Source organism: Colossoma macropomum, unplaced genomic scaffold (assembly GCF_904425465.1).
Source record: "Colossoma macropomum unplaced genomic scaffold, Colossoma_macropomum, whole genome shotgun sequence".
In the NCBI taxonomy this organism is placed as follows: Eukaryota; Metazoa; Chordata; class Actinopteri; order Characiformes; family Serrasalmidae; genus Colossoma; species Colossoma macropomum.
This window is the reverse complement of record NW_023494797.1, coordinates 10,185,540-10,204,979: the sequence shown is the minus strand read 5'-3', so window position 1 is coordinate 10,204,979 and position 19,440 is coordinate 10,185,540. Positions and strand designations below refer to the sequence as shown.

The window sequence follows — 19,440 nt, the reverse complement described above, 5'->3', positions numbered from 1 at the left end:
ATGGTAAGTCAGGGAGAAAATAAGACATAAAGAAAGAAAAGTCACGTCTTATGTTATATAGTTATGTGCCGATGTTCAATAAAGCTTTTGCTGTACTTTCAATTCACATTTCAGTGATTTATTAATATATTATTCCCTATATTACTTTAGTTTGACACCTTAAAAGGTTATTTTTACACTGATATCTTTAATCTAGCTTTTTGTCCTCTTAGTTAACCAAATATCCAGTCATTAACTCTTAAAGATATGACTATTACTCATAATCTGCGATGGACTGGCGACCCGTCCAGGGTGTATCCTGCCTTCCGCCCAATGACGGCTGGGATAGGCTCCAGCACCCCACCATGACCCAGAAGGATAAGCGGTTTAGAGGATGTGTGTGTGTGTGTGTGTTACTTATAATGTACAGTGTTGTGGAAGGTTTTAGGCACCTGAGAAAATTAGATTCAAAAAGCTGTTTATCTGGGCACTAAGTGTTTATTTGTTAAAAAACACTAATATTAATACAATAAATAAATACAAATGACATAAATACAAATGGCAGTGATTCTGTATACGCCAATGTAATTGTAAAACCATTTCCAAACCTCTCCTCGAAGAAGCCCAGTCTTAATTGTATTTAGCATCCAGTACCTGGTTTGACAAATCAAGAGTTAATTGCACAAAGCCATGTGATAGCTGGGGCAAGTTGGAACCAAACATTCAAAAAACACATTTACTGCTCAGATAAACAGATTTAAACAGTTTGCTTAGGTGCCTAAGACTTATGCACAATACTGTACATCCCTAAACATGCTTGGCTGTTACTATGAGACAAATTTTAAGAGTTGATGGAACTTATATTATATTCTAATTTTCTGCTTAATTTAATCAATGAGATGTAAATAAACTCATTTAGAATGTTTTGATGTGAAACCCGTATTGTCATTGCAGTGAAACTTATCAACTCAGATTTCTTTACACTGGTTTTAATCGGAACCAGGAGTCACAATGTCTACAACACAATTACAGCCATTTTATTTATTAGCCAAAACCACCAGTGTACCTCCATGTGTCCTCTGAGCTTTATATGTAATGTTGGTAATAATAGAATAGGTGTAAATCTGAAAAGAATAAGTTTTCTTTTGGGCAACATTTCTCCTTACAACACCCTGCATGTACCTGTGTGCCACAAATGAATAAAAGAAAGCTTATTTAAAAAGGTGTTAGGCCAAAACCTTCTTAAAACGATAGTAAAACAATGTCACATATTATCACACATATTATCACACATTAAACAATGTATTTGTAACCATATTATGTACTAATTTTCTATGAGGTTGCTCTCAGATGCAGGTTCATATCACTGCCTTGGCCTTGATATGTTTCTCTAGTATGGAGCATTTCATATCAAACCTCTCTAAATATCTTTGTCCCTGGTGGATCGGGGTCTCTAACTGACTGCTTATACTGCTTATAGCCATAAACTGCTGTGCTTGTAGGAGCTTATATAACTCACCTAATAAACGCAAACTAAACTGGACCCTTGTCTTGCTCCTGTTGTTTGTTCTCCACAGTTCTCACTGTTGCAGTGTTAGCAATGCAAAGTCCAGGTTATATAACTAGATCTGCATACGTGCTTATGCATGCATACCTTCCTGTGCGTGGCAGGGGGGTCGTATACTCACCCCAGGAGGATGGTGCAAGGCAGGGTAGTCTGTGTGCAGGCTCAGTTTGCCTGATGTGTACGCTACGTTGTTGGCCATGGGCTTGTCCTGCACTTGCCATGTGTGTCTGGAGAAGCAAACCATTGTAAGAGTTTAGAACAGGTGTCCTCAGGCCAGTTAAAGTTTACTGTGTCTATGAATTTTAGCGTAAGAAACCGCAGCTGTAAATTGCTTACAGTGTTTTTGTAGCCGCACGAGAGAATTGTAAAACCATAAGAAATTGCTCAAATGGACATAACAGACATTTCTGTCATGACAAAACTCAAAGTCGGGCCATAGCAGGCTGGAATTCTGTCTCCTGATTACTGCCGTATAATTTGACCCTCACCATGATAGACAAACTCAGACTGTATTAAGCGCAGTCCGTTGAGGAGGCTGGAGTTCCATAAGGAAGTCATTAAAATGGTAAATAAGAAATATGAATTGAGAAAGGAGGAATGGCTCCAAGAACTTTTAGCTACTTCTCACAATTAAGGTAATGTTACTTTTTAGCTGCTGTGCTGCCCTGATTATAAACAGCTGTGGGTGATTATGCAAGCAACCACTTTGCCTTCTAAGGTCTAATGCTTTCACGGTATGAGACAAACTATTGTATATATACCCTGCACTTCTGTTGAATCAAAGAAAGCCGATCAGGGCGTCCAAGCTTGTTAACTTCCTTTTATAAGCCATGAAGCTTTTTTAATATTTTTTGTTTAGCCCTTTTACATGGTAGCCATAAAATGTAATTTCCACCAATTTTGGAGGTCCTGCAGCTGAACTTTGTATTTTTTTTTTTATTCAAAAATATTGATGGAATATTTTGAAGGAAACGTGTATGATGTACAAAACCAGAAGTGAACTGGCTTTTCATCTTTGTAGGCTTTAAAACATTTATAAACGTATTTTAATTATGTTTAAGTACTGTTTTTTAAATGTGGTAGTTGGACACGGTTTCTGATATGAAAAAGGCTGCAGCTGTCCATTTTATCTCGGCACAGTCGTCTTTGTGGAGAGGTGTGAATTGTTTTTACAGCAGCATTTCACACTGTGTCCCAGTCGATCTGACGTAAGAGCTATGGGGAAAATATTTGATTTGATTATCTTAATTAAAAATATCTGTGTTGATTTGCACTCTGCTGGCGGGGTGCCTGATGAAAGAAGCTTGTTATTTCTCACTTGTAACTCATCAAAACAAGCAGAGCAACTCTGTCAAAAACACTTTCAAACAATACCACAATAGTATTCATAAGTAGAAGATATTGTAGTTTAAATTTGATGAAAAGTCCTTATTCTGCATAAAGACTTTATCAATATAAATGTAATAACCTTTGGCCATGTCATTAAAATAAATAGGGAAAAAAAGGAAGTGCACACTTCCTGTCAATACAGAACATAAATGTCATTCTTTATGTAATTAAATATGTAATAATTGTGTAATTACACACTAAAAATCTATGTAATGTAGATTTAATGTAGATATAATGCATTATGCAATAGTAGTAGTAGTACAGTGGACACTCTTTCTCCCACTATGAGAATGCAGGAGAGGAAAGAGCCACATTGGCTGGATAGATTAAGAACAGAGGCCACTAGAGACTAGACAGTAGAGTCAGTAAAGCCCTGGGGTGTCATGTCAGAGAAAGTCCAGACATGTCCTGGACTCTCCTCCTGCAAGGCCACCGCTGCCTCCCTCTGCAGTAGCTTCCTACACACTGAGCTCATGCTTTGGCAGTGGTTGAACTTTTAGTTCCAGTGTCGGGGGCCTGCAGCTCAGGTAAAACTGACTAACGCTGCTCTTCTGCCTGGGAGACACCATTCCTGCTGCTTTCAGTACAACTGACAGTTATAGCCTGTAATGATTTCTGGAGGACATTAACACAGACTATAACTGAAGCTAACAGTACATTATGAGTTTTTCTGTCTCATCTCATCCTCTCTCGCTCTCTCTACTCTATCTTAGCCATTTCCTCCTTATTACTCTGTTTATTTTGTCTGTCTTCTACTATATCTTCTGTTTTGTCTCTCTGCATTCTCTTTTTGTACGTCTGTGTGAAGAGCTCTTAAATATATGAAAAGTGCCAGCCTGCTCAGATGAATGCTCTCTCCATTTTTAACCCCACAATTCTCAAAGCTCAAGGCATTAAAACATTAAAAATTCCTCACTTTAGAGACAGATAAGTTTTAAGTGCACTTGTAGTTCATTAGCCTTCAGTTTAAGCAGAGGTCAGCAGCAGCAGGATTCATTTAAGTGCAACAAAATGATGTTTGATTTGGCTTTCATTTAGTCCATAAAATCCTTTCATCGAGTTAATTACGTTTGCCCGATGAGTCATCTATTACAGCACAGAAAGTTCTTGGGAAAAAAACTACTTGGCTGAGTGCTGAACGTTGCTCCACACTAAACTGACACATCCGGAATCTGGACAAACACAGAACGTTTGCATAAAAGGCAATAATGAGACTCAATAATATGCACAGTAAACGCTGGACATATTTTTATATACATCTTTTCAAGGACTCTCTTAAAAATTGTGTGTGTGTGTAGGTGTGCTCCATACCCATAGAAAGTGAGTCTGAGGTACCCAATCCTCCGACTGAGTCGGGCCACCTGACCCTGCTCCACTGGCGCCCCCTTCAGGTAGACAATGCCAAGGCGCCTTAGGGTCATAAGCCAGTCCAGAGCAGCTTTATCATCATGGAGGACCTCTTCAAAGTCCAGTGTGGGAATCTGCAGCCCCGAGTCCCAGAAATCCCGCTCTGAAACAACACACACACATAATTACTCAACTACAATTCATATTACTACACAACGAACAACACATGGCCTTTTCAAACACATATCACAAAGTTTCCATTAGAAAGCTTAACACTAAAGCTAATATTAAGTACTATTACAAGTCAAGTTAGATTATCTGTCATATCTACTCAGAATACAATGCATTCAAAAATACAACAGAATTCTTGCACTATAGCAGCATACTCCTACAGAAAACATAAAACAAATAACAATAAATCAATGTTTTTTCGAGTTAAAAAAGCAAAAGTAAAAAATACACAACTCAAGCATGCAAAGTAATAGACACAATCATCACTTTTTCCATCTGTTTGTAAAAGGATGGGTTTTATATGCCTGATAGACTATGAACAATGCAGATTTGCACAGAGAGATAAATGTATTGAGAAATCGTTTGAACTCTATGCACCAGCTATCAAAGGGAAGTTTCACTAAAAAACAACATGTGTTTGGAGATGTAAAAACACATATTTCACGACTGTGAGAAGTGTTTCTGACATTTTCACTCCAGCCAGCAGAAGTCTGGGCTCTACAATGTTTTCATCTACTGTAATATGATTGGAAATATCATTATGCCTAATGTTCATAACCATTCAAACCATTCTGACCCGGTGGAGCTGTCTTTCCTTCTTTTTCCGCCATGTCAATGTCTGAAGCCAGGAACAGAGAACTATACACAGATGTTACTGCTAACGTTGCTGACGTTTTCCAACATGTACATCCAAATGAAATTATTTAGGCGGCCAACTAGATAGTAAGTAGCTACTGTGCTTGGACTGGCATGAGCAGGGTGTTTAGCAGGACAGTGTATATATAGTGCTGTGCAAAAGTCAGAGATCACCCTTCATTTAATGAATTTCCAGGCAAAACGGACATAAAAAAATAACTGTTTTTCAGGAGATTTTTCAGGAGATTGAAGATTATTAGATATATTGTTACATCTAAAATGATCAACTTGCATAAGGAATGTACAAGTCAATGGAAATCATGCAAAAAAACAGGAGTTTCCAAAACTGGAGTTCAAAAAAATGATTAACAGATATAGAGAAAATGGGACTCTGGTTAACCACCAAAACTGTCACCATCAGATAAACAGTACTTTCAGGTTTCATCTTTAAAAGATAATCTGCTTGCATAAAGAAGGTGAAAGTCAAAGGAAACTAGGTGAAAAAAAAGGAGTTTCCAAAATGGAGTTCAAACAATTATTATTAAAAGTTAATGTTACTCCTAACAAGGCAGACCATCAAAACTGTCCCCATCAGATAAACAGCTTTTAAAGAGAGAGAGGAGAAAATGAAGCTCCACTCTTGCTTCAAATCTGAAATAATCCACAGGTGTTTCTGTCCATCTTTCCACTGTGAGAAGACAACTCAACACTATGGGTCTGAATGGATGTGTAGCTGTCAAGAAGCTCTTACTGAGAAAAGGTAATAGACAAAAAAGAACACTGGCAAAACAAACAAAGAAGCTGTTGGTGTTCTCAGAACAATGGACTGACCACCCCAGAGACCTCAACATCATTGAATGTGTTTGGGATTACTTGGATTGTAAGAAATAGGAAAACAATCAACTTCTAAGACTGAACTTTGGAGGTGTGGAAAAATATTCCCGCAGTTCTTTGAAAAACTGAAAGCAAGTCTGAAAAGAATGGAAGCTGTTATAAATGATAATATTTACGTTTTTGTAATTTTTTTCTGTGTCATTCTCTGTTAAATATGTCTTCTGTTTTTTCCTCAACGCAGAAAATAAAGTGCACATTTAAATCTAGTAAATATCATCGTCAAATTTCCCCTTTAACACAGACAGCTATGTCAGTTGTCTGGATAGTCTGAACTCTTATCTGTGATAAGACACAGTTGTCGCTGGTCCTTGACTGCAAAAACTGTTCGTTTGTCTATCTGGCCGGATAGACGAGTGTGACAGCCCCACACAGCAGACATGAGCTAAAATAACACACACATAATGGAAATTTGGACCCATCCCAGTTAGCTAGCCATTTTTCCTTAATTGAGAGCGTGTGTGTGTGTCTTCCAAAGCAGAGCCAAAACATGGTGGTCGGAGGCTGTGTGAGAGAAACAGCAGTGTATACTTCGGGAAGAAGCTAGTGGGAAAAAAAAACAAAACAGATATTTTATTTGGCTCCTCTAACTGTTTCCACCACACTGTATGTGTATGTGTGTGAGAGAGACAGTGAGACAAAGTGTGTGTGAGTGAGACAGAGAGAGAGAGAGAGAGAGAGAGAGAGAGAGAGCAAGCAGACTAACTTTAGAATTATACCTTATTGCTTTGGTCTGTAAATGTTGGCAGTTTGAGCATTTTTGACTGTTTTTCCCCTTCCATGAGCTCAATGCTTTGCCACAGTAAGAAATCTGTTCCTTGTAAACATCATTACGGGTCTGTTTATGACAAAGCTAGAGTGTTTCAATAGAACCGGAGTGGGTAAGCTGCTTCTCACCCAGAGTATAAACAGGTATCAACCTTCAACACTTTTATGTTACTAAGTGAACAACTTCAATGCTGCTTAATATCGAAAAATTCTGTTTAGCTCAATACCAAGTTTCAGCACCTAAGACAGTTTTATCATCGTCAGTGAATGAATAAGCTTGCTTATCCATCTGGACTGGTGATTGGTTGTTTAGCATGGTATTAACATCAGCAGTCTGTTGAGCAAGTACAAATACAAATAGCAGTAGTGTCTCTGATCAGCCCAACTACAGTCTTCAACACCTGAGAGGCTCTGGGGTAATACTGTGTGATTGTTTAAAAAATTAACCAGATAACATTAAGACTGAAAAAGCAGGTGTTATTTTCTTCCTGTAACAGTTATTTATTTTTCAGGAGATATTTCTGAGGAAATTAGATATAAGGATATCTTAGGGCTGTCGCCATCATGAAATTTTAGTTGACGATTGATTGTCATATAAATAATTGTGATTACCTTATTTGCTAGCTATGTTTACTGCAGCTAACACTGGTTGCACTGTCAAATCAATACTGCGTGCACACTCACACAAACATCTACAGTTATACATAATTATGTGTAGAGTAGAGCAAAGCTACATGTTCTTCACGAGAGTGAAAATATAAAAAAACCTTAATTTTGCCAGTATACATGTTTAAAATGTTAGAATTAGCTACATACTTAAAAAATAAACATAACAGTGCTGCCCTCTACATGTTAGAGCACAAAGATAGAACGTTTTTGTTTTCATAAATCTTGTAATTTCTCAATGAATGCATTTACTCTTTTCTTTTGAATCTACTAACAAAAAGTAAATAAATTAATAAAAACTTTTTGCAGTATGTAATTAGTTCTTCCCATTTGACACAGTGGGCTATTTCAGCCATCTGGACAGTCTGAACTCTTGTTATCTGCGATAGGACACAGTCGTCACTGGTCCTTGACTGTCTCTGTTTCTCTCTCTCATGTGTCTGGCCAGACAGACGGGTGTTCCACAAGCCATTATGTATAACTCATTTTTCAGCAGAGGAGGAGGAGATTAGATATAAGATAATCCACTTGCATAGAGAAGGTGAAAGGGAGATAAGTGAAAAAAAAGGAGTTTCCAAAACTGGAGTTCAAAACAATTATTAAAAGATAATGTCACTCCTAACAGCTATATAAGACCTGGTAGACCACCAAAACTGTCACTATCAGATATCAGCTTTCATCTTTGAGAGAGAGGAAGAAATCAATCCTGCTTTAGATCTGAAAAAATTCACAGGTGTTTCTGTCCATCTTTATACTGTGGGAAGACAACTCAACACTGTGAGGTCTAAAAAGGATGTGAACTTACTTGATTTAAATGTGTACATAATTTCCACATGACTAGCACAATATAAAACTGAATAATTGTCAGACTGAGAGCAAATTTTGTGCTGATGAAATATGTTTGCATATAAATTATGTGCACATTTGAATGTTTCAGTGGAACTGTAGTCCATATTTGTATTGAGCACAACAGAATTTAGATACAGATATTTATAAATCTGTATTAAATATGCTGAGCATAGTAAAGTACAATAAACTCAAGTGCAATACAGCTGCAGACAACAAAAGTTCTACAAGCTTCTCTGATTTTCTAGTGGAGAATACAGCAGACAGACCTCAGTGACATGGAGAGGTGAGTTTCAGTTCCAGCAGGAGCAGTGGAGTCATGTTGTACAGTAAGCAGAATAATAGGAAACCTTCCTACAAAAATATGGGCTATTTTTCACAAGTAGAATGTCAAAATTTCAGCTTCCTCTACAAATTTCAAAAACAAACACCATATTTTATTTAGGCAGAACCCATATTTATGTTTTATAGTAGATTCTTTCCAGTAAAAGGATGATAATTCTTTCACTCATGCTTTCAGAAAAGGTCCATATACATTGTTTTACTGTACGCTAATCATTGAGCGTGTATTAAATAGAGGTCTGACAGTTTGCCTTTATGTTTTCTAAGTAACAGCATCTCTGGTGTGGGCTAAAATAGTTTTAGACAGATATTTTTGCATACACACTTAAAAGTGGTTCTTCAAAGGTTCTTTAGTAAAGAAAATGATTATAAATAGAACCATGAACACTCAAAGAACCCTTTGAGTGATAAAAGGGTTCTTTGCATCGTGAACAGGTTCTTCAGATAGATGGAGAATGTGCTGTAGATGGTTCTATATAGCACCTTTTGAAAAGGGTCCTATATAGCACCAAAAAAGGGTTCTGCCATTGTTATGATGCCAAACTTGTACCAATAGAAGAACCTATTTTGATGCTATAGAACTATTTTCAAAAAGGTTCTATATAGAACCATCTACAGCACATTCTACATTAATCTGAAGAACTCTTTCACGATGCAAAGAACACTTTAATCATGCAAAGGGCTGTTTGAGTTTTCATGGTTCTATATAGAATTTTAATTACTAAAGAACCCTTGAAGAACCATATTTTTTTAGTGTGTAGGATAGTTTTATCCTGCTGAGAAAAAAAAAAATAATAAACTTTATAAACCACTAGTTTGTGTTGGGTCATTGGGGATTTGTAATGTGTTCAGGCTTTTTCTCAAAGGGTTAATATCACAATGTGAAGGGACCTAATAATTTAACTACGGGGATGTTCTACGGGAAACTAGAGGTCTCTACTGCTAACCATTAACCTCTTAAATGGCCAGGGATCAAGAGTGGGCCCAAAATTTTATTCTACACTTCTAGAATAGCTCAGCCAGTTTGCATTAAAGTCCCTGTAGTTACTAAATAAGCCTTAGTATGTAATAAGTCTGGGATTCTAAGGGATGAAGACATCTCCCATTAAGAAGCAAAACCATTAGGTTTAAATACTAATGATTCTAATGATCTGTTTTTCTGAAAGGTGAAATAAATTAAAAAAGTCCCCTTGTGTTTTGTACAATTTATTCACGTATCGGTTTGGAGTCGACGTATGGAATTATCTTAGTTCTTATACACCCCAACAGGCCATTTCATTAAGTACAACCCCTTGTATCTACATTTATTGTCCATTTTATCAGCACCACGTACCATATTGGTGCACTTTGTAGTTCTACAATCACAGACTGTTGTTCATCAAGAGGCATACTTAGATATGGCGATGTTCTGAGGAAAAAATGTCTGTATGTCGAAAACATATATACAGAATATTTTACCATGGGATGCACCCGCTTAGACCTGGCGTTCCTAACATGGGAACGACACAGACTACAGAATGACAACATGTCTTTAGAGGTCTACTGAAGACAGTGTGAAGTGGGGCTTCTGTCAGTCACATCAATTTTTAACTGAGTGGACGAGAGCTCACATTCAAATGTACAACTGTACAGTGTGTCAACTCACATTCAGAGCTGTACAATCCACCTTTAAAGATATAGCAGCACATCGTCTAGTCTCACACATGTCCTTTTTCTCTTCATTTTATGAAAAAGAACAACCGCCAGAGGTTTTTACTTAAGGGCCTTCAAGTTTCCTGCCCACAAACACACCCACAACAACAAAGCAATGCATATTAATGCATTGTTTTTTTCTTTATTTTTTGGCGTATATCAAAACATAATGCTCTCATATTTCATCATATGCAATAAAAATGAAACGATAAAATGAAAGACTTTTTCAGACAGAGTGACGTAGTATTTCTCTGAAGCCCAGTTGGAAACTATGCAAAAGTGAGACTAATCTCTGATTGGCTCGCAGGCTGCAGGGAGCCCTGCCAGAAAATCCTAGCAGCAAATGTGTGTCGGTGTGCGAGAGAATGCTGAGCAGCAGTACATGGCAATAAGAGCAGAGTATTACAGAGTAGCACCGTCTGAACCTCCTCACCCTGGGCCCACTGCCCAGCTCTCTCTCCCTCTCTCTCTCGCTCTCTCGCTCTCTCTCTCTCTCTCTCTCTTCATTTTCATTTTCTCTCTTCGAGTCAACTATTGTTCTAAAACCCTTCTCTGCATAGGTGTTTATAATCTCTGCGGTCACAAATGCTCTCTCTCTTTTGGATAATAATCTCATCTTGCTACTGGAAGTGTGGAATACAATGACATTATCATTATTGTGCTCAATGAATGTCACAATGTGCTTTTCTGTGTATATGGGTATGGTATTTCTAGAACACTGAACAACTGCACATACCATAATGACCAACTGAAATCAATAATATAGAGTCTGTAAATAACTGACAAGTTCAAACAGGCATTTAAAAAATGTTGTGCAGAATTTTAAAAATACATAAACTATGAATCCAGTGATTTGTATTCAACATTTCATACTGCATTGCACTAAATCTAGTTAAACAGAACTAATTATGCTCTCTTTGTAATCAAACATGCAGTTGGGAAGTGTTTTTAACTACTGATTATATCCATGATATGCCCCATGTGCACAATATCCTAATAAGATCCTAATACGTGCATGACACTGAGTACAGAATGACTGGCGCATAGTATGTTCTGTCAAAAGTTCAACTCTTTCAATATTTTCTAATGGGCAATGGCATGTAATTATAATTCCTCATGCACTGGCCTCTGCTGTCAGTCAATGCATTTCTTTAAAAACAGATACATTTTTGATGCATACAAAAAGTCCTTGTGAGTACAGCCTTAGTGTGTATGCATGGACCACACTGTATCTATGAATGTGTGGAAGGGTAAATTGTACATTATGGTATCAAAAGCTTGTTTTTTATCCATTTTTTGCACCATTTGAAAAACCCAGGTGAGCTTTATATTGTGAGAAAAAATCATTACGAATGGGACAACTGAAACAGTCTAAAGTTACTCGAAAATAAATTTTGTAGCATTAACATATATTAAAGGTAAGTTGTTGTTCTTCCTTCTATTATAAAGTTATTTCAAAATGGCAAGGTTTTGTAACAACAGCAACAATATGTTTCTTTGATGTGATGCTCAGCCAAACTGGATCAAGACAGATTTTCAACAAAGGACAATAAATATTGAATTTTGTACAATTCTACTGAGTTCAATTCAGTTCAATCTCTATTCATCTGTTGGTTGGTGTACCTGACTGATGCGTCTACAAAAGCTTTTCTTGCTCCTTGTGTTGGACCTCTGGGAGTGTTTCTGCAGCACTATGTGGGCTTCTAGCTCCAGTATTTGGCAGACAGCTATACACAACCCTTGTCAAACACAGCTTCTACTGAGAGTGGCCTCAAAGCAGCACTGCACAAGCCCATTTGCAAATTTGTTCATGATGGAAAACGGAAATCTGTTAACTCGATTGCCTGACTTACACATTTTATGCACAAGTAGTCGACTGCAAAGTCCACATGTAAGTCAATATATCCAGTTCAAATAAGCAAAGGACATGATGTTCTGTAAATTTGAGCAAACTCATGTGGTTTTACAGTCCAGCAATGTACCTTGAAGGGTCAGGTTTCATAGTGCTCTTGGAAAATATAGGTGGCTTGGACTTTTCATCCACAGGCTTTATAGCCCTGTGGCGCTCCAACATACAGTCTTTACAGAGTTTACAGTGTTGTATCTCCATTTGACGTGCTAGGTGTAATGTAACCTGATTTCACAGTGCTTTTAACATGAGGTTAAGTTCACATACATGGCAACACATACAACACTTTAATCAGAGCCATTTCAATTTGCCTTTCTAAGCCCACAGGAGTGTTCATGATCACTCTGAATTCATTAGATCTTATCAGAAAGGCTGAGTAAGGTCCCTCATAAAGACATTTATCATCTAGCAGTGTATTTCTGATGTCAGCATGTTCAACAGCAGATACGATTGACAGCACCAATGATGCTTATTCTGCATTATTTGAAGTGTTTTAGCAGGATGAATCAACTACTATCTGATTTTAAGTTCTGAAACCCAACCGGACACCACATAGGCTAACTGTAACAGAAGTGTTTATGCAGTACTGTGCAAAAGTGAGGGACCACCCTTCATTTATTTACTTATCTAGTCAAAACAGCCATTAAGCACAAGTTATTTGTTTTTCAGCAGATATTTCTGAGGAGACCAGGCATAGAATAAACTATGTGAATAAGGAAGGGGGAAAGAAGTGAAAAAATTGGCTTCCAAAACCAGTGTTCACAAAATGATTAAAAGATAAAAGGTAAAAATGGGACTCCTAATAACCGTGCAAAATCTGGAAGACCACAAAAACTTTCACCCTAAGTAAAGCTTTATCTTAAAAGAAAATAAATCTTCACTCTTGCTTCAGATCACATCACGGGTGTTTCTGTCCATCTTCCAAATCGGAAGACAAAATTCAACGCTATGGATTTGAAAGGATGTGTTGCTGCTATGAAGCCATTACACTGTAAAAAAAATGGGATTTTAACTTAAAGTTAGTTACCAGGCTGCCTTAAAACTTTCAGTTGACTGAACTTTCAATAGTTAGTTAACAGAACAAGAAAATGTGTTCTATGCCCTGTCAACTTATTAATTGAAGTTGAAATAACTCATCAACACTTTATGACAGCCCAGAAATGAACTTTTTTAACATAATCCCCCCAAAAAACATGTAACCGTGTACTAAGAAAAGGAAATAGACAAAAGAAGGAAAATTGTAAATCAAACAAAGTACTGTACAGTACATTACTGCATATTTAGTGCAAACTGACAGCTCGGATGAAAGCAAAAAAAAGCAGTTTCACTCCTTGACATTACATACCTGTGTCCATGCATAGGATAGAACCTTTCATAAACTAGAAAAAACATCATGCCTACTAATCTTAGCCTATTTGTTCATGTCATTCAACTGCTGTTAAGAATTCATCCTAAAAAGACTCCTCATGTCCTCAGGGATGAGTTCATAAAAGGGCCATAATACCAAAATAATCTCTCTCTCTCTCTGTCACTTTTTTGTCTAATAGTATTGACAAAAAAGGTTAACAATTCTGAGTTTTACAGCTTTCGTTTTTGGCTAAAATAATTCAAATTGGAGAGAGCCAACCCCAATATGTGCTGATGTTGAGAATGTGGATTTGGAGCTGTTTCGAAACCTCTGCTTTGCAACATTTGAGATTGTCCTGCTCGTTTCTGCCATCCAGTACTTTGATATGTAAAGAACAGCTGAAAATGTATAGAATTTTATATCACAAACTATCTTTTTGAACAATCAAACAAATTAATAGGAATAGTCAGGTAAATCACTGCAAACACAATTAATTAGGTACAACTTTATGTTGTTGAACCAGATAAGCTTTCAAACCTAAATGCATAAAAATATATGAATATGATTAACAAAAAGAGCCAGTGTCACATGTGGCAGATGTATTTTTTTTTTACCACAAACACAACGGTAAATTTTAGCACTTTAAAATCTGAATATATTTAATGAATTTGTGAATAAAAAGTTTTTAAACAAATTAGGTTTAGAATTTAAATGGGAAGGTATGGACTCCTCTCATTGTTTAGTGGGGGAGATTCAGTTGTAACATTGTTAAAACTAAACCCACCATGTGGAGTCTATATTTTAGCCTGGCTAGCTCTGTGAGCTGTTTACAAGCTTCAAAATGGTGTTACATTACAGCTTCCAAGGCTTGGATTCAAACAATATAGGTGTGAAATATGTGACTTATATAAACAACTTAGATACAGTTACTTTTTGGCACAAAAACAAAGTTTTCAGGGTAAATCTTGAAAAATATCCATCTGATTGCTGTCAAAATGTGCAGATGAGGTTGCTGTGGAAATACAAGATCACCAAAAAAGCATTCTACTTGAACTTGTCAAACTACATGAAATAAGCCCACAGCGATCTGAATTCCAGTATAAAAGTGTACTCAGAAACTAGCTGCAGTGTATGTATATATGTATTGTTTCAAGACATATGGCATGATACAAAACTAGTACCCCATCTGTATAATGAATCATGAGCTTCTTCTTGGCAAATTAAATCTCAGTGGATTCAATCACTAAGCAGCAAACTACTGGCCTGCTGGGGAGTAATGGGCTGTTTACATGTTTGCCTAATGCTCTGCAAACCTGTCTATCTCATCCTACATTAAGTTATATGAGGAATGCTGAATAGAACTCCAGTTAAAACTAGACACTTCTACTGTTTTCAGACTCCATAATATCAATGAGGCCCAAGAGAGGATCTAGTAAACGCATAGCTATGCTAAACGAGGCTGCAAGATACTAGCTAACAAACACACTGCCTCCAGAGAGAGTTTTCTGTGAAGTCTCCCTCCCACTGAGCCCATAGAGAGAGTCAGTTGTGGGGGCAGTTGTTGTAAGCCAACATTAGCTTGCTAACAGTTGGAGATGCCATTAAGATGCAAGAGTCCCCTGTGGCTTCACTTTGAGCAAATACTAAAACAAACACTGGGTCATTGTTTAGATACTACACATAGACTGCAGGTACAAAGGGCAAGGGGCTGGACAAGACCAACCCCACATCACTGTCAGAGACGGAAACGTTATGGGATGCATGGCTGACTCCGGAACACTTTAACTAGCTCTTGCAGACAGCTTAGGAGGGTTTTACGATGGAGATGTCTTAACAAGGGCCAGAGGCTGACCTTATGGGCTAGGTGGTTGTTTAGGAACACTGTGGGATACATGCAGTCCTAGGTTATGAGCCAAGGACCACGTGTTTAGGTCATAGCCTACAGCAGGGCAGGCAGAGGAACAGAGATTTTGTTGTCTTTGTTTATAACCATGCACAATTGAAGTTGTTTGTGACCGTTTTTAAGAGAATTCATGGAGTAGTTTTGCTACAAATGAGGTACATTTGGTTGGGCTTGAGGAAGCTGCTATGAGCCATGTTACAACCTAAGCTGCTCATGCAGATGATAAACATCAGCATGGCTCATCCAGAGACAGGGAATGTATTTTTTTTCTCTGTAGTATCTAGACAGATACAGCAAAGTAAGCTCTCTCATTCGTAAGGCCTTTAGGAGCTGAACAGAAGGCCTTACATGTTTGAAAGACTCACGGTAAAAGTGCAATATACAAGGTCAATATAATGTTAATGTCTGTTCCAAGCTTCAAACTCAACAAATCAAATGTCTTTTAGACAGTTTAGACCATAAATGGCTTTAATGTGTGTTCTTCTAACTGGCTGTAATGTATGCTGATATAAGATTTGACTGCACTTCATTTTAGACCATGTAAGACAATATAAAGGGCAGCTGTGTTTTCAAATGGTATAATAAAAACGGTTATGTGATTTTGATATAACACTGACAATAATCTCTGTTTCAGCTATGACAGACATAGAAGGGATGCCTTAGTTCATACTGTATAGTTTTATTGTATGTTTGTTAGTTTTAAATCCAGAAATGTACTAACTCAGCAATTCTGCTCTGGCTTGACTATCTCAGGTCATGTCATGCCAGGCTGTGATCTCAGAGCCATTAGCTCTCAGTCCAGACACATGTGGATTTGTGCAGAGCACATCAGAGTGCTCCTCTCCAGTTGCCTTAGATCTCTATTCCATATGGCAGGAAGCGGAGAGAGACTTTCCACTCAGGGGCTATCCTCTGGATGTGTTTGCTCACAGACGCTTGGTTCAGCAACATCAACTGCACATGACTGCTGTGCTGAAAACTGTTCTTACTTCTGAATCCATTTATGTCTACTTAAATCTATTTGTACATCAGGATAACATACTATGAGTAACCATTTCATAGTCTAATTACATCACTAAACTAGATTTTTCGGTCAATACATCTTGGAAGGAATTCTTGGAAAGCAAAAATAAAACTCTACACATTCAAAACGTTCCCATAGGGAAGACTCAGGGCAGCCCTAGTCGGCTTGAATCAACTGCAGGACCCACAAAAATCCAAAACTAATGGGTCATAGCAGGAGGTCAGGAAATACAGTGGTTCCACCTAAAATCCCTCTTTTTACAGGCTTAATCATTGAGGGAAGACACCAGTTTCAGTGCGGCTTCATTACACGTCTAGAGCCAAATGAGAAGGACTCACGCAGACAACCGTTCATTTCTACACAGCTACGTAATTACTATGTGGACAGACACACAGAGGACCTAATTCAGGGCTGACGACTTCCATCCCACCCAAAACTCCATCCAGAGTTTTCGCTTTTTCTTCCCTGTTTTTTTTTTTTAACAGGGGAAGGAATTTTTCAGCACAGACCTCAGGAAGGCCTAATTATTTCCAGAGCGCAGGGGAGCAGCGATAGCAGCCGCACATGTTCCAGCCCTCATCTGGGCAAAGTGCTCCCGCTGCTCCTGAGCTGGCAGCACACCCAAGTGGAAACATCCAAACGCTGGAGCCGACAAAACAGAGTGGACACGGACCTCTATAGACTGACCAAATTTGGCATGGTCTCGCTGGAAGTTCTGAAGAACAGAAAATACTTAAAGGGACATTCTAGCCTAAAACTAGCTTTAACATGTTATTTGTCATGTTATACAGTATTCTGTACTGCAGAATTGCAACCCTAAGCCTCATCAGTTTGAGAGAATTCACAATTTTGTTCCTCTTTTGTGTTTTTGTCCATCAACGTTCTCACACTACAATACCCAGCATGCATTCCTCCACCCTTCCTACCACTAACGTTAGCTGTCTGGCTTTCTTGTGTGTTCGCAACTAGTGGAAAATAAGCTTGGACAATAACGTTAAGTTGTGAAACTTTGTGAAAATCTGCTTAGCCCCTAATGTAGCATAGCATTAATCACACAAAAAAAGGCCACATGACCAAAACACTGCGTAGCTACTGGCTGTTCAGCAGCCTAATGGCCTGGGGAAAGAAGCTGTGCCGGAATCGCCTGGTTCTGGACTTTATGCTTCCATACCATCTGCCACTCAGCAGCAGCGAGAACAGACAGTGGCTTAGGTGGGTGGAGTCTGTTGATCCCATAATATAGTCTTCTTCAGACAGCAACTGGTGTATAATTCCAGAAGAGATGGAAGTTGAACCCAAGTGATGTGCTGGGCTGCCTGCACCACCCTCTGTAGGGCTTTTCATTCAAGATCAGGGCAGTTTGTATGTATGTTTAGCATGTTTTGACCATGTAAGGTGCTCTATGATGTGTACCTTGCAGAACCTGAAGCAGCTGACTCTTTCTACAATAGCCCCATTGATGCTGATGAGAGTGTGCTTTCTCTTCTGCTTCCTGAAGTCCACTATTAACTCCTTGGTCTTGTTGACGTTGAGAGAGAGGTTATTTTTCCAAATCACCAATGTGTCAGGACACTAACCTCCTCTCTGTAGACCACCTCGTCATCATCAGAGATCCATCCCACTATCGTCAGTGTCATCTGGAAATTTAATGTTGACATTGAAGTTGTGCAATGTGGGGTCATGGGTGTACAGGGTGTACAGAAGAGGACTAAGGACACTACCCTAAGGGGATCCTGTTTGGAATGTCAGTGAGGAGAAGGTGATGCTGCCCATTCTTACCACCAGGCAACAGCCCGACAGAAAGTTCAGGATCCAGCTGCAGAGAACTGTTCAGATCCCATGTCGAGCTTTGAAGGGACATTGGTATTGAATGTTGTAATCCACAAACAGCATTGTCACATGTGTTGTTTTAGTCCAGATGGGAGACAGCAATGTGCAGGGCAGTAGGCAAACTGCAGTGGGTGTGGGGCAGCAAGTAATGAGGAGCAGGTGAAGACTCTAAAGCTCTTTCTTATGATAGAGGTTAAAGCAACTTGGCACCATTCATTTAAGCATAACTAGTGCTAGTTTGAAACATGCTGGAACAACAGACAGGGAGAGGGAGAGGCTTAAAAATTTCCGCAAACACTCCTGCTAGACGGCCTGCGCTGGCTTTAAGGATGCCGCCAGGAATGCTGTCAGGGCCGGCTGCCCTGCGGGTGTTTACTCGCGAGAGTGCTCTCTCAGGGGGCTCGGCGGGACATGACCCAAAACCAGCGTAAAAAGTGTAAAGCTTGTCAATAAACGCGGCAATGGCGCTAGTCACACTGACAGTTTTCCCCCTAAAGTCCATTATTGTGTTTAGCCCCAGCCACATGCTTCTCACAACGGTAGTGTTGAACTGTGATTCTACCTTAGCTCTGTACTCACCTTTGGCTGCTTATGGTTTTATTGGCATAGCTATCTTTTTTAATGCTTCTCCATGTCTCCGGATGTAAAAGCAGCTCTTCGTGTTTTTAAATCCAGACATGGAGGAGCATAATTTTCCCTGATGTTAATATAATTTCCATCTGGGCTAGCTTCTAATATAACTTAATAATTTATCATGACATTTCACATCCAGTGGTTCTCTCTGTTTATTTGAATGGAAACCAAAATACCAAAGTGACGCACTGGCACCCTTCCTTTCGACAAGCTTGTCAATTTTACTCTGTACCAAGGAGTAGATTTCATGCATCAGAGTTTATTTGTTAAATTTGTATCCCAGCTTTGTTTTCCAGGTTGAAAATCTACCTTTTAATCTGTCCAAATGGTGTTCAAAGTATGTATGCATATAGTTAATTAGTTGGTGATATTATGTTTGTATAGCTTATAATTAAGGGCAGTTTTTTCTATTGTATACATTGTTAACTAACCACAGATT

General features: G+C 38.4%; 1 protein-coding gene across 2 annotated transcripts in view; it reads right to left on the bottom strand.

The window, feature by feature from the left end:
- bbox1 (butyrobetaine (gamma), 2-oxoglutarate dioxygenase (gamma-butyrobetaine hydroxylase) 1) overlaps positions 1-19,440 on the bottom strand; it is a 33,124-nt gene that overhangs the window by 7,858 nt on the left and 5,826 nt on the right. For both annotated transcript variants that reach the window (XM_036584252.1, XM_036584253.1), the window contains exons 4-5: positions 4,247-4,445; positions 1,668-1,773 (exon numbers count right to left, since the gene is read on the bottom strand). In XM_036584252.1, the coding sequence (XP_036440145.1) occupies positions 1,668-1,773; positions 4,247-4,445 (305 nt within the window). The remainder of the gene's footprint in view (positions 1-1,667; positions 1,774-4,246; positions 4,446-19,440) is intronic.